The following is a 24,438-nucleotide window of genomic DNA, read 5'->3' as shown; positions in this document are numbered from 1 at the left end:
TTGGGAGGCCGAGGCGGGCGGATCACGAGGTCAGGAGATCGAGACCACGATGAAACCCCGTCTCTACTAAAAATACAAAAAATTAGCCGGGCGTGGTGGCGGGCGCCTGTAGTCCCAGCTACTCGGAGAGGCTGAGGCAGGAGAATGGCGTGAACCCGGGAGGCAGAGCTTGCAGTGAGCCGAGATTGCGCCACTGCACTCCAGCCTGGGTGACAGAGCAAAGACTCCGTCTAAAAAAAAAAAAAAAAAAAAGCCACTGGGCAGCATGCCTTCAGGATGCATTTTAATTTCAACAGAGAATGATGATGGAGTAGATTAGAGAAAGGCCTCAAGGAGGGCTTCTTAAGGGGTCACCATGAGTTGAGTCTTCAGAGGGAGATGACAGTATTTGGTCTGGCAGAATCCCAGGAACAGCCTTTTCCAGAGCTCCCTGACAGCACCTCTTGAAACAGAGGAAACAGGAACTACCCAAGACAAAAGCAACTCCATCCACTGCTCATTTTAAGCACATGCCTCACATGATCTGCTTGTGTAAACTTTGCAGGCAAATTTGATTTCCTTTTTCCTTATACTGACCTTAAAAATCATTTTTCCAAATGGACATTTACCTGCCTTTGCTTTTTTTTCTAAAAGTAAAACAAAACTTTTCTGCCACTTCCAGCATTCCACCCTCATTTTCATTTGCCCCTTGCCTTTCTGAATTAGCTTGAGTGGGAAGAAGGTGTGCACTTACATCCACCCAGCCTCCGACCCCTAAAAATACTGTCTACATTCAATGCTAAGGAAAGGAAGCTACTTTGAGAATTTCAGAGTTGTAACTTCCAAAGGTTAATGGATGAATGTGAGTATTTCCATTCTCATTGTGGCCAGGAAAGATAGAGATAATCATATGGTACCCAGAAAATGACTGCTTCATATGATGAGGCTCTGATTTCCATTTTAATGGAAACATGTTCATTTAAAAGAAAGAAAAGCAGATTTCTGAACTATGTCTCCCCTCTCCGTTAACAACCTGGATGTGCATCTAGAATTAATGAGCTACGTTTTTATTTCTATTTTGCTAAAGAGGCTGACCAGGACTGTTGCGTTACCTGATGTCTAATCTTTCCAGTGCTCCCCTCATGCCTCCCCTCACTGTTTTCCCCCTTCTGTATGAGATGTTAGTATTTTGGCTTTGTCTCAAATAAACTTACAAGTCGGGTTTTTATTTCTCCCCAACGGAGCCTCTCAAATCCCTTATCTTCAGCTCAACAGGAAGGAGATTACTTTGTTACCAGAATATTGAACACTGATGATTTACGTGTTTATATGTTGGGAAAATAAAGCTCTGACATATTCTATTTCCTATACAACAGTTCCTAATTCTCTATGGAGAGACCTAGTGGCTTAAGGGCATAGAAAGATGCCACTGTCCACTGAGCAGCAAAGAAAGGACAGCTAAGCCCGTGTTCCAACGGAGCTGACCATGTGCATAGCTATGCATTCGTGGCTACAGTGGGGAAACCAGCCAGCATAGATTCTCCTTTGCTACTCTCATTTTAGTCAAAAAATTGCAGATGCTAAAGTCAGATAGCCTAGACTCAAATCCTGTCTGATCTCCAATCCTAGCCTGAGAGGCCTGTTCAGATTCCTCCTCTGCCCAAATTCCTTGCTAGCAGTGTGACCCTAGGCAATGACTTAATTGCTTTGTGACTCCGTTTTCTTAGGGGTAAAATATGGATGCTAATACCTGACCGATGGAGCAGTTCATAAGAAATGATAGCTATGAAGAGTCTACATGATACGTGGACAGCCCCATTTGTTAAATATCCTATATGGAATGCTTAAACAAATGTTAATTTCATTTCCCTTTCCTTTAGAAGCCTTAACTAATACCTTAACTATTTAGTACAGAGCTCAGTAAACTATGGCCAGCAGATCAAATCCATCCATCCTTTATTTATTTAATTTATTTTATAATAAATAAAATAGATCCCCTTGTTGCATGTTCTCATGACCGTTCTTTTTCATAGGACTTACCACAGTTGTAATTGCACACGTATTTGTAGGTTTAGTTAATTGCTATCCATCACTCTCATAAAACTGGAGCTTCCTGAGAGGAGGGATGGTATTTATGATCTCTTCCTCTTTGTCCCAGCTCCTGCCATAGTGCCTGGCTCCGATAGGTACTCAGTTAGTATTTGAATGAATGAATGAATGAATGAATGAATGAATGAGTAGATGAGTCTCCAGGCTACCACCCAGCCATAGGTCAAGACTACAGATCTGACCAATGAGGACAGAGCCAGGAGAGGCAGATCCCCCAGTCCTTGACATGATGACCGCCCAGCAGAAGTTTGTTTACCATGGTATGTAATAACATACCACAGTCCAAGGCTTCATCAGAACACAACCACATCAACTGGGTGACACTCCCACCTGTATGGGCCTGTTCAAACATTTCCTCAGTTTTGAGTCAAGAAAATGGAACTTCTTCATGGAAAGAACCAATTCAGCCCTGTAGTGTATTTCTACAATACTTGAGTAGCCACCACCTTCCTTGGGAAGAAGGCAAGAGTCCAGGCTAGATAGTTTTATTCATGGGTCGGAAGCAAAGTTTCAATGAGTTTATTCAAGCATTAATCTGCCCAAAGTGGAACCATCTCATGGTACACAGCACCTGGCACATAGGAGGTGGTGAAGATAAATAATCGCCAGCAGCAATGCTAAAATCTGTGACTGAGCCATTCCCAGTCCCCTGTCTTCCTGCTGGGCCTCTGCATTATGGAACACTCACGTACCCTTTTCAAAGTGGGGAATTTAAATCAGGCAGAACTGATGAGTGGGGGTCCCATCTCTACTATGTAACTGCTGCATATCCACGAACCCCAGTTTCCTCACCTGTTGTCAAGGGACAATGTGATGGTAAATGTTTATCTTTCCCAGTACACCTCACTACTGGCATTCGAAGTCAGTGCCGTTTTATCCATTGAAGCTATTAAGATGTCTTGGATGTAAAAATGTCCTGGGTAGCACTGATGAAGCCTACCACTATATGCTTAATACTCTGGAATGTCTTATGCCAAAGATTCCATCATAAAGAAACACAATAAAGGTGTAAGGGTATAGAGAAAGTAGATGACTATAGGAACGACAAATGCTTTCTAAATATCTCAAGCACTGGAAGATCTTAGATGCCAAAGAGTCTTCCTGGACAGCTAGATTTCTTTTCTTTTTTTTCTTTTCTTTTTTTTTTTTTTTTTTTGAGATGGAGTCTCTCTCTGTCGCCCAGGCTGGAGGGCAGTGGTATGATCTTGGCTCACTGCAAGCTCCGCCTCCCAGGTTCATGCCATTCTCCTGCCTCAGCCTTCTGAGTAGCTGGGACTATAGTCGCCTGCCACCACGCCCAGCTAAGTTTGATTTTGTATTTTTAGTAGAGATGGGGTTTCACTGTGTTAGCCAGGATGGTCTTGATCTCCTGACCTCGTGATCCGCCCACCTTGGCCTCCCAAAGTGCTGGGATTACAGGCATGAGCCACCATGCCCTGCCGACAGCTGGATTTCTAAGGAATATTTTCTCTTGGACCTAGAAGATTCAGGGGATTGGAGGGAGCACCATGCATGACCACTCTACCTATATGTCTAGGATTCCGTTTATAAAAACTCTATTTCATAAATACTAATTTTAAATAACCTATAGAAGTGAAATAAAATAAGCTGTTCTTTCTATTAGAAAATATGGCCTTTTTATTATGTTCTGTAAAGACCTGGAATGTGTTGTTTGAAATCCTACGGATGTCAGGAACATGCAGATTCTGGGTTTGCCTGAAGTCCAGTGGCCGCAGTCCAGTCCGAGATTCAGTGTCCCCTAAAACACCAGAGGTGTTTGGAGGTTGGTATGCAAGCCAAAACTTGAGCTCACTGCCTTAGTAGGACAGGACCGCAATCTTAGCTCCTTCTAAGGGTGCAGGTGTACAGCCACCATTTATATTACTTTGTTACTTCTTTTTTGGTACAAGAGCAGTTTTCAGAATTTATCTGATTCAAATTAGGGTCTCATTACTGAGAAAGAGGAGAGAACAAAAGTTGAGGTGGGCCACCAGCTGGCTGTGCTCTAGATAGTGATTAGATAGCCTATCTGAGAATGGTGAATGGACATCTGATATAAAAAGCATCAGAGAATTTGAGGGAGGCACTGCTTTCTGGATGGGGGTGGGTGGATGGTCACTGACCCCACTGGATACTCAGAAGTACATGAAAGCAGGTGAATCAGACTTGAGAGAAAATGCATGCTGATGCAGCTGGAAGTCGAACCACTGCTATTCCAGATGTTTCACTAGACTCCTCCATCCCCTTCCTGGGCCCCATCCCATCTCCCATCCCACATCATTCCCAATCGTTTCTTAAGGATGGACCTTAGTGAAGTAAGAGTAACAAAGAGGAAAGTCTGAAGGATGGAGAAGTAATTTTCTGCACATTACTGGAGATCAGAAAATTATTATTTTTTTTTTGAGACGGAGTCTCACTCTGTCGCCCAGGCTGGAGTGCAGTGGCGCAATCTCTGCTCACTGCAAGCTCTGCCTCCCGGGTTCACACCATTCTCCCGCCTCAGCCTCCCGAGTAGCTGGGACTACAGGAGCCCGCCACCATGCCCGGCTAATTTTTTGTATTTTTAGTAGAGACGGGGTTTCACCGTGTTAGCCAGGATGGTCTTGATCTCCTGACCTCGTGATCCGCCCGCCTCGGCCTCCCAAAGTGCTGGGATTACAGGCGTGAGAATGTTGACCCCACTCAGTTAAAAAAGGCCATATCAAATCTGTTGAGTCAAACCATCCTGCTTCATGTCAGGCGAGGTACCCGACTCAGTGGCAGGGCCAGGTGAAATTTCAGGAGCCACTGGAATATGAACTATCCAGCTCCTTTTAAGACAATAGCTCCTGAAATGGCCCACAGCCATCTCTGTCAGTTGGCCTAGTCAGCCAGGGAGCCTGCAACCACTCGGAGTAAATAGTCAAAAAGAAAGAAAGAAAATATTGGGAGGCCTCAAAGCCTCAAAGCCTCTGGGTAGCCATGAAACAGAAACAAAGCCACTGAAGCTGTTCAAACAAATGTCTTTAATCTGTGACACCTGTCACCAAGGCACAAAAAGGGCACTGCAATGTCAGAGGCCCTCATGACACAGTAGGAGAGGGAGTTCTTTCATGATCCCCTTGGAGGGCATCTTATAAGTAGAATCCGATTTTAATAAATTCCATCAGCCCTCCAAATTGCTTTTTGTGGGAATAGAGGTTGGTGTTAATCAGTTTGTTGCTAGAAATCACTTTCCTGAGCTTCTAAGTCTGTGTGTGAGATGGAGGTGCAGGCAGGTGCCTCTCTGTAGTGAAGGAACATTCACGGCCCAGGCAGGCCCCAGCACTGCTCCTCCCTTCTGCTTCCACGGGAGCCTGGCAGAGGCAAGGTTGGGGCTGCCTAGGCCGGATGGCGGGCTGGTTGCTGTGTGGACCACGGAGGACTTGCTCTCCTTCCCCTTTACCTAAAAATGTTCAGATGGTCAAACCTAGTGGGGAAGAGCAGGAGAGTCCCGGGGCCTCAAGCAGCATTGGTACCAAATGTAGCTTTAGTTCTCTCCCATCTGCCTCAGCTCTTTCCTCCTATTTTCTGACATGGGCAGTTGACACTTCTGCAGTTTTATTTAAAGTGTTATGCAAAAGCAGCTTCAAGACAACGTTCCCCCATTCCTTCAGCTTGATTTCTTCCCCAGCCCTTCTAATATAGAAATTCTGGAGCCACTCCTGACTTCAAGCACAGCCTGGCCTCAGACTCCACCTTAAGCGTCCATACCGCCTCTCTGGGCCCCACTGTCTTCATGTGTCTAGTGAGGGGACTGAACCAAACAGCCTTCAATCCCCCTCCCCATCCTAACAGCCTACATACTCACTGAGATCCCATGCACCATGAGTATACAAGGAACACTCATGCTAACCCCAATCCCTGACTCAAGTGGCTTCTAGCCTAGTGAGATACCATTGACCTAACAATTTCTCCTTGAAGCCCAGGCCAAGAGACAATACAAAGTGATAATTAGAATATCCTCATCTGATTGAGACCCTGGCCTAAGCCCGGTGTAGGCATCACAGATTTCCTAGGTAGTCTACCAGGCATTCTGCTCTGCCATCATCCACCCCCAGCTGTCTATGATCTTCCTGGAGCTCTGAATGTGGCCTGATACACCATCAGGAGTTGCCTTTCTTCCTATCTTTCCTGTGCCTAAATGTCTGTTTGGTGAGACTCCTAACAATGCCTCACATAACAATTACAATTTCTTAACTTTTATCTTATTTGATCTTCACAATAATCAGGTGCGATGGAAAAGTTAAAGCGCCTGTTATGACTTTGACCATTTCTGATGAGAATAAGGGGACTTTGAGAGATGCTGGCTCAGGGATGCTGTAAGATCAGGCAGGAATCACAGAGGGGATAGGCTTTGCTGGAGCAGGGGGAAGGCAGCCCAGTTCCACCTTCATTCAGTACCTAGCCTCATTCACAGACCTTACAGAACATCTGCAGAAACTGTTCACCAAGAAGAAAATTAAGACTCAAAGAAGAGGTGATTTGCCAAAAATGCATACCTGTCAGTGGCAGAAAAACAAAAAACTAGAACTCTGTTCTTTCTGACTCAGGTGGCTTGGCAGATGAGTTTTTGTTTTGTTAATACACTGCACTAATAAGCGCATCTTTAGCATGTCCTCTGCTGTGAACTGATGAGGATGAAGAAGTGAGGGCCAAGCCCCTTGGACTTCTTACTCATGTCTCCCAAGGAAGCAGCCACAGCATAGGGCAGGAAGGAAGGCTGGAGTGAGGGCTGCACAGAGGGCTCTGGAAACAAAGAGGCCGGGCTGTGCCGTGTGAGATGATGTGCCTGAGTTTCTTTCTACAAGGCCCAAGTTCCGCCAACCCCTGCCCATGCCCATGTGCTTCCTTCTTGCTTGGGGAGGTGCTTTTCTCCACCTGCGCAATCCTGACATTCACAATCTGTGCTGCTTCGTCCTCTGGCAATGACCCACTAGCTCCTGGTGTCCCTAGTGAGCCTCTAACAACCGTTCTCAGAAGTGAGATTTGCAAAAAGATGGTGAAACCGAATACGAAATGGAGAGGGGAGAATATAGGCGAGGTGGGAGAGGGTGAATCAGGCTCCTCTTCCACAGGAAAGCTAGGTCTTAAGGTCCCCCTGCAAGGAAGCAATTCATTCCAGCAAACTCTGCAGGTGGTCCAATATTGCAGCTGCTGGGTGTTAGTGCCCCCTTTACCAGTCTGCAATTTCAGCAATCATCGTGCTTAAGTGTCTCTGGGGAATTAGCATGTGGGGATTACAGGGATGAATAATTCTACTCCAATTTACTTTTTCCCATGAAATACTATTTAAGTTATAAATTGAGTATTTCCATCCTTGACAGCAGCTATTAAGCTGACGCCACTGGCTCATTGGCCTTTTGCTGTTTTGAGTCTCTTTGGGCGCCTGGCCCTGGATCCAGCCAGTAGCACGGATAGTTTAAGTGTCTGGTGTCCTGGGTACCCTGGGTTTCAGCTAGGCACTGAATCTCTGGAAAGAGACCACATGGTCTCCGGAAATTACAAAGATAGGAAGGGGAATGTGAACAAGTGTTGGGTGCCTACTACGCACCAGACTTTGTCTATTCCCTTCATGCATATTATCTTGTTCAGCATCACTGCCCAGTAAATACTATCAATCTTTATTTCAGAATGATGAAACTGAGATTCTAAGAAATCACTTAAAGAAAGATTAAGTAGCTGAAAAAGCAATAAGTAAAAGCAATGGGGAGAGGGAAAGAGATATGTCCTGTGCTGGGGGCCGCATGGGAAGAGGAAAGTCATAATTCAGGCAGCAGGGATTCCACTGCCAGAGAATCCAAACTAAGGAAGTCCTATATCACCAGTGAGACAGGCCACAGGGTGGTCTGTAAACACAGATCTGGGAAGTGTTTACTTTCTGGAGAGCCTATTTCTCTCTTGCTCTGTGTTTGGCAGCCTTGGTCCCAGCAACTTTCGTATATTCCTTTGAAAGCTAGAATTCTCTCTGAGCACTTCACCAGCAGAGGCCTGCGAGACCTTGTCCTTCCTCGCTCAATCCTCTATCCTCATTTCTTCATCAACATCTGAGAGTCAACATCTCTGCCTGCTTAATAGAAAGAAGAAAGGGATCATTAAGTTAATCAGCTGGTATTTACTAAGGAGCTCTCTTGTGCCTGGTCAGGTGCCATGGGGATTCAATGAAATAGAAGATGCAATACTGACTCCTGATATGCATCTAATGAAATGTTGAAACAGATTATAAATAGCCATTTATTTTTGCTTCTCTGGGCCTCTGTATATGCTGTGGCGTTCTCCTAGAAAGTATGTTGCACACAGCTTTCCTAGGTTGTGCATGCCAGCTCAACCTTTCAGGTCAAATTCAAATGTCACCTCCACTGAGAAACTCCCCCAACCTCCCTGCCCAGGCGTAAATGTCCCCCTGTCTGCTCATGCTTCTAATGCATTGGAAGTCCTCTGGAGCACACAGCAAATTTCATCTTCATTATCATGTGTGTCCTTCTCCAGAGACAGCCACTCCTTCAGAACATGAATACACTGAGCCCTTCTCTGACATATAGAAAGGGGGTTAAATAAGGCTTATTGAATGAGTGAGTTAAAAAGCAGGACAGGAAAAAGTATGGATGTGTTACCAGAAAGGCATCCCGATCCAGGCCCAAGAGAGGATTCTTGGATCTCGTGCAAGAAAGAATTCAGGGCAAGTCCATAAAGTGAAAGCAAGTTTATTAGGAAAGTAACGGAATAAAGAATGGCTACTCCATAAGCAGAGCAGCCCCCACTGGTTGCTTATTTTTGTGATTATTTCTTAGTTACATGCTAAATAAGGGGTGGATTATTCATGCCTCCCCTTTTTAGACCATGCAGGGTAACTTCCTGATGTTGCCACGGCATTTGTAAACTGTCATGGCACTGGTGGGAGTGTAACAGTGAGGACGACCAGAAGTCACTCTCTTCGCCATCTTGGTTTTGGTGGGGTTTGGCCGGCTTCTTTACTGCAAACTGTTTTATCAGCAAGGTCTTAATGAACTGTATCTTGTGTCTTGTGCCTATCTCTTATCTCACCCTGTGATTTAGAATGCCCAACCATCTGGGAATGTAGCCTGGTAGATTTCAGCCTCATTTTACACAGCTCCTATTCAAGATGGAGTTACTCTGGTTCAGATGTCCCTGACAAATATATATGTTTATATGTTCAGAGAAAAGAAGGTTGCACTCATTGTTGACAGTGAGTGTGAGGATCCTGGATAGTGCCTTGATAAAAAGCAAACCAAAGGCGCCGAAGCCAGACTGCCAAGTTTAAACCCAGCCCCAACACTTGGTGGATGAGTGACTTAACTTCTCTGTGCCTCAATTTCCTCATCTGGAAAATGGAGGTCATAACATTAGCCTTCCTCAAAGAGTTAGTGAAAGATGAAATGAATTAATGCAAAGAAAGTACATAGAATGGAGTGTGCTTGGTATGTTAACTATGTGTTACTCCTAAGGACTGAGGTCAAAGAGAAGCGTTCCCTTTGTATCTCCCTGTATTCTTTAAATTTTTACTTGGAACAATTACACAAAAGAAAAATGAAAAATAAGACGGCAGCAAAGTGTAGACTAGATATCCCGATTGCTGCTCTTGAAATTAAATCAAAAATGCCGAATAAGACACCACACACAAAAAATTTCTTCTTCTTAAATCATTCATTGTCTTGCAAGAAAGTAAAAAATGCTAAAGTCAAAATTTAAATAATGGCAGGAATTCTACATATTGACAGCAGTGAAGCTGGCTTTTGTCTTAAGGGCTTTTGACCTTGACCTTGACTCACAGAGTATGAGGACAAGAAAAAAAGCCTAGGACCTGCCCAAGGTGGGTTGTCTAATAGGCCACCTTCCCTTAAAGTTGGAAACCAAAAAGGTATATCCTCAGTGTAAAAGAGAACTAGAAATGGATGCCTAGCCTGCCAACAGCTGCAGGAAACTTGCCCATCTCCAACCTTGGTGCTGTTGACAGAAAACAAAAACAAATCTCTTCTGAGAGTTAGTAGCAGAAAAAGTATCCTCACATGGGGATGCAGACCAAATTCATTTAAGCTGGTTGGTCTAAAACAAACCTCACTCTGAAATCCAGTTTACAGTGGTCCCAGTCTGGAAGTGTTCCCAGGTTTCTGGCGAAAACAATTGTATATCATCTCTGAAGGAACCCACCTTCAACACAGGCATCAACAAATTCTCAAAGATAAAGTTCCAAAGAAAATAAGCAGGATGCAGTGAGCATAAAACAGATAATGGAAGAGGTCACCATGAGTGAGAACCTACAGAAGCAAACCCAGAGACTTAAGCTATTAGAGTTAAAAGAAACACTAAATATAAATTATGTTTATTATGTATGATGAAATAAAAAGAAGCCTGACAATATGAGGAGTGAGTAAAAATTATAAAGAATGACTAGACATTTTTTTAAATATGCAACCAAAATTCTAAAAATGAACAATAATAACAGTTGAAATGTAAAACTCAGTGGACGAATCTAATAGCAGATTAGACTTGCTGAAGAGAGTCAGTGAACTGGAAGATCCAAAAAAATTAGCCAGAATGCAGCACACAGGTACAGGAGGTTAGATTTAAGAGATAAAACTAAGAAGACAAAACGAAGTTGTCTTAGTTGACAGGTTGTTTCACTTCAGGGTTTTGCCAAATTTAATCACTATAATTATGAGAAACGAAATTTTCTCTATTTTATATTTTATTTTGATAGAGAATATTAACAATTTACTAAAAAAACAAGAAATCCATCAAAAGACTCTTTCCTCTAATCAAAATATTCATAAGAGCCAATCAAGAATTTCAAAATTAAATTGTGCACCCCATAGGAGCTTTCAGTTTTTATTTCATGCAGTTTGTCTCTGGCTTTTATAGAAATGAATTTCAATGTCTTTTTGTTTGCCAGATTTGTATTGAGAAATTGCAACTTGCCAAAAGCTTCAGAAGTTAAAAATGTAGGAGTACTCCATTGAAAATATTTTGATTTACAATTTTCAACTAATTTTAAATAAAATATAACCAAAACTTTGAGGACTCATTTACAGAAAGTTTGGTACTGTTACTTAGGTTAATTCATAAAACAGTCAAAGGCTCAAACACTTTTAAGATACTATGTAGTATACTTTTGTATTCATCATACAAAAACACACCCAAAATAAATTAGTTCAGTTACTGTATACCTACAAAACTTTTTATAAATTTCAACTACTGCTTCTATTTCAATTAGTAAGATATCACAGTTTATTTGTACATAGTTGCAAATTATGTGTATCACAACCTATTACAAGTACATTTCTGTTCCATGGGTTTCTTCGTTTAGTAAGTGCATTATTTTTACTATAGTGTATTCGTATTAGTACCAAAACAAATTAATTTATCTTCACTGATGAACTTTGAAATGGACTCATGATAACATTCACAACAATGTCCATTCTTTCACCTTCCAAAAACTTTGAATCTATGAATTGAATTTTTTTAAAAATTGGCTTATTATTGGCCAGGCACGGGGGCTCACGCCTATAATCCCAGCACTTTGGGAGGCCAAGGCAGGCAGATCACAAGGTCAGGAGATCGAGACCGTCCTGGCTAACACAGTGAAACCCGGTCTCTACTAAAAATAGAAAAAATTAGCCAAGCATGGTGGCGGGCACCTGTAGTCCCAGCTACTCGGGAGGCTGAGGCAGGAGAATGACGTGAACCCAGGCGGTGGAGCTTGCAGTGAGCCGAGATAGCACCACTGCACTCCAGCCTGGGTGACAGAGAGAGACTCTGTCTCAAAAAAAAATTGGCTCATTATTGATATTAACTGATTTTCTATTTGAAAACTCTGATGACACTGATAGAAAATTAGAATCAGTTAGCTATTTGCCAAATTCTTCTGATAACTGAGCCAACATATTAATAGCTATTACTCAACCTTTTGTACATGCACAGGAAACATTGGAATTGAAAAAGAGTGAAGTTAATTTAGAAGAACGGTCGTTTAATCTAAGCGAGAAGTCATGCTTCACAGAATGATGAGCAAATGCACCATTTTCCCTGCATAGGTTAAATAATTGTCTTTGAGCATGGTTGTCTTAAAATAACTACTAACTTTTGGTGTAGATGCTGCTGCTGCTTCAGCAGATGTGTGTCTTTGGGTTTTCACAGGTTCAGTGATTAACGCTTTGGCCTGATAAAAGGTAAATGTCTGAAATCCTTTTGTGCAAGTTAGACATTCATCATCAACTTTTATGAAAAGCAGAAATCCAGTACTAAACTTTTCACTTGACGTGTGCTTCTTTGAAATTATAACTTATTGCTGTCAAAGATTTTTTTAACTAAGAAAGCACTATCAAAAATAAATAAACAGTTGTGGATTTACACTATACAAGAAAAAGCAACATCACTGTAGCAAGGGTGCCCAAATAATCTTCATACTCTCCAGAGAAGGATTACTCAGCATCTTTCCTGTTCATGTTACTTAAACTGTTAGGGGCTTCCTGCTGAGCCTGCCACCCCATCTGGTGGCTGCAGGCACAGGACGCAGCACAACAGACTGGTACATCAGGTGCCTGGCAGGCGCAGCAGCACTGAATAATGCTGAGCACCTGAGTCTGAGTACGCTTCATTTGATTAGTGATTGTCTTACCTGCTGTACTTCAGTAGGAGACATTTTCAAGGCTGGGATTAGTTAGGGCAAGGCAAGTGTAGCATTTGCCTGGGGTGCAAAATTTAAGGGAACCCCAAAAATTCAGTAATCAAGACAAATAACATTTTAATGCAATACATTAAGATGTCAAACTTAATGCACAAAAATCTATGATTAACAAAAGATCGAAATTTTAAATAAAGACAGGATTTAATTCTTCACTTGCACTGTGAGTGCCTCACTCACCTCACTCCAATCCCAGCCCACAGATTCTGCCTTTGTGGGTGGAATAAAAGAGATCTGTGGGAGAAGAGAGGCTACCCTGAGTGAGGAGGAGGCAGGGAAATATCATTCTCCCTCCTAGCCCTTCCTTTGGCCCCAAGTGCCTCTAAGTTTTCTGCTGCCAAAACTAAAAGTCAAGCCTGTGGTCACCCAGAAAACATGCTTACCACTTGGGGAAAGAGGATGCTAGAGAATCAGGGAAACTCTAAATATACTTGTGAGTGACTGCAGCAGTTTTTACATAGCCTGCCAGGCCTAATGGAATGGATGATTCAGCCCTCCAAAAAATGCATCATTTTCTTAAGATTTCAAAAAATTGTTTATTTGTTTTAATTGACATGTAATAATTGTACATAGTTGTGAGGTGCAGTGTGATACTTTGATACATCTATACAATGTGTAGTGGTCATATCAGGGTAATTAGCATATCCATCACCTCAAACATTTAGTATTCTAGGGGGTTGGGAACATTCAAAATCCATTCAACAACAATTTATTTTGTATTTTCAAATAGCTAAAAGAAATGCATCTTTGATGTTGTTCATAAAAACTTCAGAATTGGTCAGAAGAGAGCATTAATTATTTAATAACTTAATATCAAGGCCACACTGCATAAGATGAAAATACAATTCTAAGATTATGGCCAACTACATTTTCCTAACTAGCTTACCAGAGAGGACTACTCAATACTGCAGTGACAGCAGAGGCCAAAAAGCACAGTGTCAACAATTTTAAAGATGCCCTAAATTTGAACTTCTTTCCATTATTGAGTTTCCACTAAAATCATGAAGTTCAATCAGTGCAATTCCCCTTTCCTTTACAGTAATTAAAATCTCAAAGTCATTACAATCCAAACTACTCTCTTTCTTTTTTCTTACTCTGCTGCTGGAGCTAATGTGGTCCTATTATCACCTCCCCAGTCAAATTTCTATAAAGCTGAGTTTCCCATGTGTCACCACACACCTCCTACCTAAGTTTTAGCTCTAAATCACAAACAGGTCAATGTCACCAAGGATCTAGTTTGTCCCAGTAGCATCAGCCTTTTGCCCAGGGGATAGCTTTTGCTGTCTGTGTCTGTCTTACACATGTCAGCACAGCCTCAGGGGTGGAGTCCCAAATGCAAGTATGAGATTCCATGTAGGAAGAAAACAGTAGTTACAAATGTTGTGAGCTAGCTAGCAAGTAGCTTCTGCCAATCCTTGACAGGAGCCCTCAAGCTGGAAATGAAATGGTACATTACTTTACTCACTTTCCATTGTGTTACGAACTTGCTACCATTTCTCATTTCAGGGAGAAAAAAATTCATGCTCTGTCTTCCTGCTTCACCCCAGCCACTCCCACCCCCAGTCCCACCCCTAAGGGGTAGCATTTTATTGTGAATGGCAGAATCCCAGTGATTAGCTGACTGATACTCCTAGTGTTGCTCATTCCCAGTGCTTACTGTCTGGCCCACCTGCTGGCAGAAACACTCAGAATATTATACATAACTTGGACCTTCACTGTCTTTTCCCTTTAGTTCACATCAGACCTTAGTGATATGTATTTTTATGGTAGCCCTGGCTCTGCAGAAATCAAATGGCTTAACCTGGGCTGCTTAGGGGACACCTTCTATCTATGCCCAACTAGGGTGCTTTATCAATCCTGGCTTAGTGCCTAACATTCCAAAATAACATTAAGGAGTTCACTGTGGAAAGAATACTCCAGAATTTTATCTGTCCCTTTGTAAGCTTGTCTTTTAAGACTAGTCTGAATGCCCTAAGTGGAGCTGCCAGCTTGCAACTGCTGAATGAAGATGGAGTTCTTTGGTCAAACATCAGCTGGCACATCCAGGCAAATTTTACCAGTTGTATAAGGCTCTTTGGTAAGTTTCCCAAAAGATAAAAATATATGTGAACACAACCCCTGCCTCAGGAAGCTTACCGTCCAGTGATGGGATAGAACAGGAGCACAGATTGTTCTGCTATAAAATAAAATGAGATGGTTCCATAAGGGAGGATAGCTAATAGGAGTATGGGAGGGTATTCAATAGAGTGTGGTTATGATTATCTCCAAGAGATTTTTGAACGATCGAAAAAGTTTTCCTGAAGGAGATGGGTTCTGATCCACATTTAAAGGATAAATAAAATTTCTACAGATAGTAGTGAGATAGGAAGTAGAACCTAGACAAGGCTGGAAGGCTCCCAGCATCTGGAATCACCTCCTCTCATGAGCTCCTACATCAGGTACTTTGTTTCCTAATAGCCCAAGGACTCTATTTCTGAATCTTCTTTGAACAATATGGGTCATTCTTTGATCACACATGAGACAGGACAGCTCAAACAACAGTCAACTGCATCCCCTCCTTCACTTCACCCTAAACTGTCACAGGCCTTCAAATCCATCTGACTTTGCACCCATTTTTTATGGTCCTGTCGATGGCGCCCTTGCTGTCAGCTGGCACCTTTTGAAGTGGGTCCACTGATGATGCTGTGAATCTGCACTGGGCATGGAGATCAAAACCTCATGCTCTTCAGAATTGTGCACAACATAGCAGTGAGGACGCAAAGGACTCAGCTGCTAATATTAATAAACAATAATTAATTAATAAAAATGATTTAATGGTGTGTGAACTTTGTGTCATCTCTGCAGGCTGCTAAAGGCCTCTTTGGTTATAGCTTTGTGAGCTTGAGCTTAGCTGAATAGATAAGGATGCTGGTCAAGTGATATGCTTAAATAACATCCCTGAATTTTGATGATAAAAAAATATCCTGGAAGAAAATCTCAACTGATGAAATGTTAGTGACCTCAGGTAAAAAGACTGTGTGCTCCCTGAAATGGATGGAGGACGGAAGGAGAATGGATGGAGCAATTTGTTCAGAAGAAGAGCCAGAGGGTGATGCCATATAGAAAGACAGAATCCAAATTTACTTCTGTCAACAGTATATAAGTGTTCCCTTTTCTCCACAACCTCGCCAGCATCTGTTATTTTTTGACTTTTCAAAATAGCCATTCTGACTGGTATGAGATGGTATCTCATTGAGGTTTTGATTTGCATTTCTCTAAGGATCAGTGATACTGAGATTTTTTTCATATGCTTGTGGCCACAGGTATGTCTTCTTTGAAAAAGTGTCTGTTCATGTCCTTTGCCCACTTTTTAATGGGGTTGTTTGTTTTTCTCTTGTAAATTAGTTTAAGTCTCTTACAGATATTAGACCATTGATTGTCAGATGGATAGTTTACAAATATTTCCTCACATTCTGTAGGCTGTCTGTATTCTCTGTTGATAGTTTCTTTTCCTGTGCAGAAGCCCTTAAGTTTAACTCGATCCCATTTGTCAATTTTTGCTTTTGTTGCAATTGCTTTTTGTGTCCTTGTTATGAAATCTTTGCGCCTTCCTTTGTCCAGGAGGGTGTTGCCTAGGTTGTCTTCCAGGGCTTTTATAGCTTTGGGTTTCACATTCAAGTATTTATTCCTTAAAGAGCTAAAATCAGAACTACCATTTGACCCAGCAATCCCATTACTGGGTATATACCCAGAGGAATATAAATCATTTTATTGTGAGGATACATGCATGCATATGTTCATTGCAGTACTATTCACAATAGCAAAGAAGACCCGAGCCTAAATGCCCATCAATGACAGATTGGATTTTTAAACGTGGTACATATACACCATGGAATACTATATATATAATTCTTTCATAAAAAAGAATGAAATCATGTATTTTACGGGAACATGAATGGAGTTGGAGGCTATTATCCTTAGCTACTAATGCAGGAACAGAAAATCAAATACCACGTTCCCACTTGTAAGTGGGAACTAAATGATGAGAACTGATGAACACAAAGAAGGAAACAACAGGCACTGGGGTCTACTTCAGGGTGGAGAGTGGGAGGAGGGAGAGAAGCAGAAAAAATAACTATTGGGTACTAGGCTTAATATGGGTCATGAAATAATCTGTGCAACAAACCCCTGTAACATGAGTTTATCTATAGAACAAATCTGGCACATGTACCCCTGAACCTAAAATCAAAGCTATAAAAAACTAAGAAAGACTGAATCCTGCACAGTTCCCAACATATAGTCAACACAAAAGTTAGCCAACAAGTAGGTATTGAGGCTTTATTTAAGGGCTTAATATCAAGAGATAAAAAATTCTGAAGAGCCAATTCCAGTGAGGTCACTCCTTCAGGATGATCCTGGGTGTCTATAACAGAAAACACTTTGAGCAATAATTATTCTCACATAACAGTCTTACATGTGTTGAGACCAAGAGGAATAAAGGCATAACATGTATGTTTTTCTCCTTTTACATTTATTTTCACTCAACAAGCATTCATGGAGCCACTGCTATGTGCCAAGATATCATTTATGCAACCAAACTTTCATCGAGTATTTACTACATCCTCAGCACCTGGGCAGGCCAAGGACCTGTGGAGGGTGAAAAGAGAAAAGAAGGATATGCAAGTAGAAAAATAAAGGCCCGGCGCGGTGGCTCATGCCTGTAATCCCAGCACTTTGGGAGGCCGAGGAGAGTGAATCACTTAAGTTAGGAGTTCAAGACCAGCCTGGCAAACATGGTGGAGCCCCTTCTCCACTAAAAATGCAAAAAAATTAGCTAGGCATGGTGGCAGGCGCCTGTAATCCCAGCTACTTGGGACACTGAGGCATGAGAATCTCTGGAAGCCGGGAGGCAGAGGCTGCAGTGAGCCGAGATCACACCACTGCACTCCAATCTGGGCAACAGAGCAAGACTCCATCTCAAAACAAAAAAAAAAGAAAGAATAGGAAAAAAAAAGAAAAGAAAAGAAAAGAAAATAGAAAATAAATTGAAGCGTGGTCAGCACAAGGTTTAGAGATCTTCACATCAGTAAAGGCAGGCACCAAACACAGCCACAAGGACGTGATGACTGGGCCAAGTTGTGAAAATAAACAGGAGCAGTCAGGAGGGGATCGAGGAGGAAAAACATCCCAGATTGACCACTGTGCTCACATAAGAACCAGGGTCTTATCTGATTCTGGGTCATGACTGGCCGTAGACCACCTTACTGACTGCTTGTGGGACACAGGAGTTATCTACCCAATGAGTTCCCATCTGCCAAAGGTAAAGAGTGTTTCTGAATATCATACCATCTTCTCCTACGCTTCTAATTCCTCCTGCCCTTCGCTCCCTATAAACTAGACCAGGGGACAGCAAGCTATGGGCCAGGGACCAAATGCAGCCTACTTCCTGTTTTTGTAAATAAAACGTTATTATCATACAGTCATGCCCAATAGTTTCTTTGCTGTCTGTGGCTGTTTTCACACTACAAAGATAGAGTTTGATAATTACAACTGAAACTATATGGACCACAAAACTCAAAATATGTAATATCTGTCTTTCCAAGAAAAAAATTGCCAACCCTTGAGCTAGACTATAGCAGCCATACTCTCAGCTATTACTACCCTGGTTATCTGAACTCAGGAAGATATGGTCCCTTAAAAGAAACCTGTAACACCCCAGGAGTGACTGGGAGAAGCGAGGGCAGAAACTGGAATTGGATGAGAAAGACTGTGGAAGAAGGGCCCCACTGGACAAATCTCATAGTAGAGGAAAGACATTCTCTCTGCTGAGTGATTTGGGACTGGTACAGGAGGAAGTTATGAAGATACTGCCACTTGTCAGAGGATTGAAATTCTTTCTCACAATAAGATTGTTTCACTCTGCCTACAAGAAAAAAAATGTGCAACAGAGAGTTCTTTTTATAAAGCATCATCATGCAAGAGGAAGGCTACATCTCAGGTTTTTCAGCTGGGAGGACACATACAATTCAAATCAGTGCGATGGCCCTCAGTGGGACTGGAACCACCTGAAGTACAGAACATAATCCATATCCCACACGCCTCCAGATCCCTGTCTCTGGCAGCCTGATGATTAATGCTTATACCAGAAAGACGTTTCGTTGACTGCCTTAGAGTCCCGTGAGCACGGTGCAGTCAATAAATATTTATTGAATGTATTTTCCTTGGGCTTGCAGCACTTGCTCAGTAATATCTTATAACCAAATAAGCAAGAATTGCTCAGGCTGGTTCCAGATAAATATATAAATGTATGTTAATGGATCCAAGCTAGAAGTGGGGAGAAGGAAAGAAAATATTCATCCATCTGTGTACAGGTTATCCAAATGGTACTAGCTTTTGGGTAAATGAGAAAAAACATGTTAAACAAGCCCCAGAAATGAGGATTGCAAGAGAGGGATAGAAGAAAGGAGGAAAGAGAGGAAAGGGGGGAAGGAAGGAGGGAGGGAGACTTATAAATACCTCTGTTTTGAACAAATGAACATATATACATTTTTTAAAGCCAATCTTTTTTTTTCTCTCTGGCTTTATGTGGGCAATACTTTCATCTGTCACTAAAATGGCTCCTACACTAAAGAACGGTAGAGAGTTAACTGAAATGGGTTCCCAAATTGCAATTTTTGCAATAAGGATAAAAATGGCTTTCTGCCACCCGTTTGGAGTTACAGTGCCAATACGCTGGTGCAATCCCCCATAAGCCCAGTCACATTAGATTCTGAATGGTGTATCGCCAATTCGAGCATGGGGAGTGGTGTTAGGATTTGTTTATTTAAGACTGAGCATTTATCCTGAATGAGAAACAAATTAAAATCTTGCATTTGAGGTAATATTAAAAGAGGGCAATGTCATTACCACATTCTCCCCTGAGCATCCTCCTCAAGTTCCTGTGAAGCCTGAGAATGCACAGCTGCCAGTGAGGGTAGGAACTATGCAGTGCTGGAGGTGAGATAAGGCATCTTCACGGCTGCATTTCCAGCTTTGTAGGGGGAAAACAATTTGCGTTTGGGAAATAATCCAACAAGCAATCCTGTGGTTTTAATACAAACACTCAAAGAGGTTCTGGCCATGACCATCTGGGTCCAGCCCTTCACTGAATTGGAAAGACAGCAACAATAATGGTTGAACAGGCCCACATGTCTTAGCTCTGATTCTGAGTTTCCCCTACCCACCGCACCCCATGATTGAAGAGGATACAGGGCTCCACCACTGTCTGGCATCAAGGAAGACACAGGTCTCGGGGAGAAATCAACACTTCTCAGGGTCCTTTTCAGGGGACTACCCCAGAGATGGAAGGTCATCTAGTCTATGGTGTCCTGGACGTGCCTTCGCAGTAGTCGTGGCCATTTTGGGGTAACCTAAAGAAAACAGACAATGCTTGATTTGTAACATATTGAGAGTTGTTTTTGCCCTTTTGATGACCTTCAGACAGCATTTGAGTGATAGGCTTTATAGTATCAACAGAACCAGGGAAACTTGCCCAGAGACTTATAGACTACTACACACCCCCAACATCATATCTTTTCTAAGTCCGTTCCTATAATTCCACCCTCTCCTGACTTTAAGACCACCTACCCACTTTCTAAAAGAGGCAGAAGGAAGAGTTTCTAGGAGTTTCCTTCCTGGGAGTCGTCCTGACTTCTGATATAAAGGTTGGCATGAAGTGTCCTCCTAGTAGACAGACTCTATACACTAAATACCTTCAGTGGCCCTTACGGACCAGAGAGGGAAATCCCAGGTCCCTAGCACCAAAATGCAGAGAAAAGTTTCTAAAGTTTACAGTGATAAGAGGATGCTAAAGGAAGCCTTCATGCAAACAGAGCCTAATCCTAACATGGAGAAAGAAGAAAGCTCCAAACACCAAACACTTCCTCCCGTTGGGGCAGGATGCTCAGCAGGCTCACCCCAAATCCAGCACACCTCTCGAAGCCCCTCCAGTAGATCACCTGCCATTCCAGGGCTTGAGTGTCTCCGCAGCTCCCCTACGACTCTAAGGTATTGATCCAAATACCACTTGAGGTCACTTATCCTACTGCTGTGTTTTGAGCTGCTTATTGATGCACCTTTTCTCCCTGGAGAAATTACAAGCTTATAGCTCAGAAGGAAACGCTGTGCTCTACGTGTGGCAGGTGTCCAGTGGGAATTTATTGAGCACATACTGAATAAAATTGCTTTACTTGTAACCCTGGCCCTAATTCTGGTCTAGAGATCCTAGGAGTCCAAAGAATACAGTAAAAGAATTATGTGGAATGATGTGGAGCCAGCTGACAGCACTGCTGCTCTTTGCAGATTTTTGAAGTCTCCATTGACCATTCTGTCCCATGGACGTCAGAAACACCTGACTGTCAGAGAATCAATGTGTGATTCTGAGGTTTTGTCAGATAATATTTAAACGCCAAAGGCCCTATAAGCTATCATTCGTTCTCTTTTAAAAAATGCTTATTTTAAGGTGTAGAGCTATAAACTTTGCAAGAAAAATATGCATAGAGAGATGTCTTTTAAAATGAAAGAGGCAGAATTGATGTGCTTATCACTGATATGAAAGGCTGATATGAAATACTTATCCTTCAAATCTCTGCAACATCTCAGGGGCTGTGCACAAACTCAAACATGTGGACACATTCATTCAGATGACACTGTTTAGTGCCAGAGCCCAGGAATGAGCAGATGGAGGAATGGCTGCAGACATGAAGTCATCATTTGCTGTGCTCCCCTCTTCCTGCAATGAAGTGTCATCTGCACTGGTCCTTTGTGCACTCTAGTCTGTCTGCCTCAACAGGTGGAGACTGTCTTTCTCTTCATGAAGTATGTATAGTTAGCCATACACGGACTCCTAGATGCTCAAAGAATTGGTGAAGATTTCTCCAGGAGCTGTTGTTTTTTGCTGACTCTAGGCCAATGCTTTGCCACAGAGACATGTTTACTTCCCTCAAATTGTATAGACTGAGGTAGGACTGCTAATCTTTCATAATATCACATAAGGACTGAAAAAAACTACTATTCTGATCACCGTTATCCCTTAATCTAGAAAGAATGAAAGTCAGTCTTTACATTGAATAAATTTACAACATTGTTCTTATTTTTCTAATTTCACTTACCTGTACTTGGCTGTCCTGTCCCCAGCACGAGCATTTCAATGATGAAAATGTCTCTCCTTGAATGTTGCTAGATGGGTTCTGAAATACTGAAAAATCTAGCTGGCTTTTCTTATGCATGTTGGCATTGTATGGCATATCATAAAGCTTAAGGATAGAATATGGAAAAGGAATTGGAAAATAATTGTACAAATCATCAGGAATCAAAGGGTTTCCATGAATTTTCTTATTGGCAGGAAAAATATGGAATCTCTGATGCAGATTTTGGTGACCAAATCAGAACTTTGTTCTTTCTTCTCTGTTCCAGGTACATGGCCATCATCCATCCCCTCCAGCCCCGGCTGTCAGCCACAGCCACCAAAGTGGTCATCTGTGTCATCTGGGTCCTGGCTCTCCTGCTGGCCTTCCCCCAGGGCTACTACTCAACCACAGAGACCATGCCCAGCAGAGTCGTGTGCATGATCGAATGGCCAGAGCATCCGAACAAGATTTATGAGAAAGTGTGAGTAGAGATGACTCCCCATGCCAAAGAAATGATGGTGCAGGGTGCCTTCCTGGCCCCTTCTTGTTCTTTCTTTCTTTCCATATTCTTTTGTTGGTACAGATTTAATGTGTATCTGCAAGCATTTCTCACATATAGCCTCATATCAGGTTGATGTGTCCACAGTTATCAGGGGACTACAGTATCCCAAATACTATTCTGAGCATTGAAAGATAATTTTTGAAGTGTAAGATCTAGATCCTGTTATAGCAGAGCCATATCCCTCGGGCCTTTTACCAGAGACATTACCCTGCCGGCATCTGCCTTTCTTTGCATAGGAACTTTTTCCTAAGCTACAGAATGCCGCTCTTCTCTCCCGCACAGGATGCGGGAAGATGGGGAATTACCTCCCACTCCCAGTGGCTCTCAGCAATGACTGAGGGGCTGCTCTGTCTATGGAGTAGCCATTCTTTTATACCTTTACCTTCTTTATAAACTTGCTTTCACTTTGCACTGCAAAAAAAAAAAAGAACAATGCCTGAGGGGAGCTGGCACCTGAACACCCATCTCTCACCCCTCAGGGGAGTGTGTCTCTGTGGTTTGTGTTTTACATCATGTCCGAGCTTTCCTTGTAGGATTAATCTCCACGGGGAGCTGCCTGGGTAATGTACTCTTTATTGGCCACTGCGTCTTCCCTATACCACTGCTCCCTTTTCTTACTGGTGTTTCTTCTCCTGAATAAGGTACTTGCACTTGAAAATCTTGAGATAAAGATTCCCCTTTGCGGAAAACCAAAACAATACACCTACACCCAGGATTTTACAGCTGGAGAAATAGAATATATGCAGGTGAAACACATGGGAAGGCCAGGCCAGGCATTGAGACCTTATGAGTTACAGGTCCCTTACAGGGCAGACATACTTATCTTCTAGAGGCCTGCCTGATCACATTTAGGGTTTTTCGAAGTATCCCAGCAATTTTCTCCAAGACGTCTTATCCTTGAAGCAACATTGAAATGGCGTATTCTTTGTTTTGTTCTGCTCAAGTGAGCCACAATGTGACATTTATATTACAGTTAGTTTTATGGACTCAGAGCACATGGATAATGTGGACCTTTTTGAAAGTCCTCTATAATTCTCCAATCTCAGGTTTTTTATGTGAATCATAAAAGAACACTGGTGTTAGAATCAAAAGATCTGAATTTTAATTACAAGATTGCTAGTTACTGGCCATATGACCCTGGGCAAGGGTCACAGCCTCTCCTCGTTATTAAAATGAGAGATAATAGAGCTCTGTTTCCTATAAACAATTCTTGTGAAGATCAAACGAGATAATGTATTCTCACCTAGTAAGCTATTGAATGCCATACAAAAGGTATGAACCAAATTCATCAGATAGCAGTATAATTATGAGACCTTTAAACTTAAGTTAAAATGAGACACCATACCCGTCATTTCCCCCAAGCTTTGAGGGCTGAAAGCCTGTTGCACACAGTTACCCTGCTGCATGTGTTCCATGAGCATGGAAATGTAGCCTGCCAGAAAGCAATACGTAAAGCTCAGACATCACCTTCCAGACACAAACAGTGGGATTTAATCGATCAAGCAATGGAGGGATTAATGCTCAGCCTAGGAAATATCGAAAATTATTCTTTCAAATGAAACTACAAGCCTGAGCAAGGTCCCAGAGGGAGAAAGAACACAGCTTTACAAGCCATACAGAATCTGTGAACACGTTCAAGCCAGAAGGTTTCCTCAAAAGGGAAAAAAAAAATCTCTTAATTAAAGCTCGTTATATAAACTGTTTCAGAAATATCTCCCATTGTTTCCATGGGCTGTAGCTCAGCTCTTAGTTTTCATGGTCTTTTCAAAATCTGATCACTTTCTACAACTTTTGTTTCAAAATACTCATAGTTCTTTAATCTTACAACAAATTCAAAGTTTAACTTGGAAATAAAGATTAATTTTCTCACAGATCTCTGGGGTCCTTTCCAAAAAAAATAATATTTTGGGGGAGTCTTAATT

At 42.1% G+C, this 24,438-nt stretch overlaps 2 protein-coding genes across 2 annotated transcripts in view; one reads left to right on the top strand and one right to left on the bottom strand.

Annotated features, from left to right (window-relative positions):
- The window catches only part of TACR1 (tachykinin receptor 1), a 174,615-nt gene that overhangs the window by 65,431 nt on the left and 84,746 nt on the right, over positions 1 to 24,438 (top strand). Inside the window, exon 2 of the mRNA XM_032177417.1 lies at positions 22,241 to 22,435. Coding sequence (XP_032033308.1) covers positions 22,241 to 22,435 — 195 coding nt within the window. The remainder of the gene's footprint in view (positions 1 to 22,240; positions 22,436 to 24,438) is intronic.
- The window catches only part of POLE4 (DNA polymerase epsilon 4, accessory subunit), a 188,489-nt gene continuing 182,505 nt past the window's right edge, over positions 18,455 to 24,438 (bottom strand). Inside the window, exons 5-6 of the transcript XR_009210005.1 lie at positions 21,937 to 22,080; positions 18,455 to 20,196 (exon numbers count right to left, since the gene is read on the bottom strand). The gene's annotated coding sequence lies outside the window, so the exon portion shown is untranslated. The remainder of the gene's footprint in view (positions 20,197 to 21,936; positions 22,081 to 24,438) is intronic.

Source organism: Hylobates moloch, unplaced genomic scaffold (genome assembly GCF_009828535.3).
Source record: "Hylobates moloch isolate HMO894 unplaced genomic scaffold, HMol_V3 SCAFFOLD_15, whole genome shotgun sequence".
NCBI lineage: Eukaryota > Metazoa > Chordata > Mammalia > Primates > Hylobatidae > Hylobates > Hylobates moloch.
Note: the sequence above shows the minus strand (reverse complement) of the source record. Positions and strands in the feature narration are given on the sequence as shown.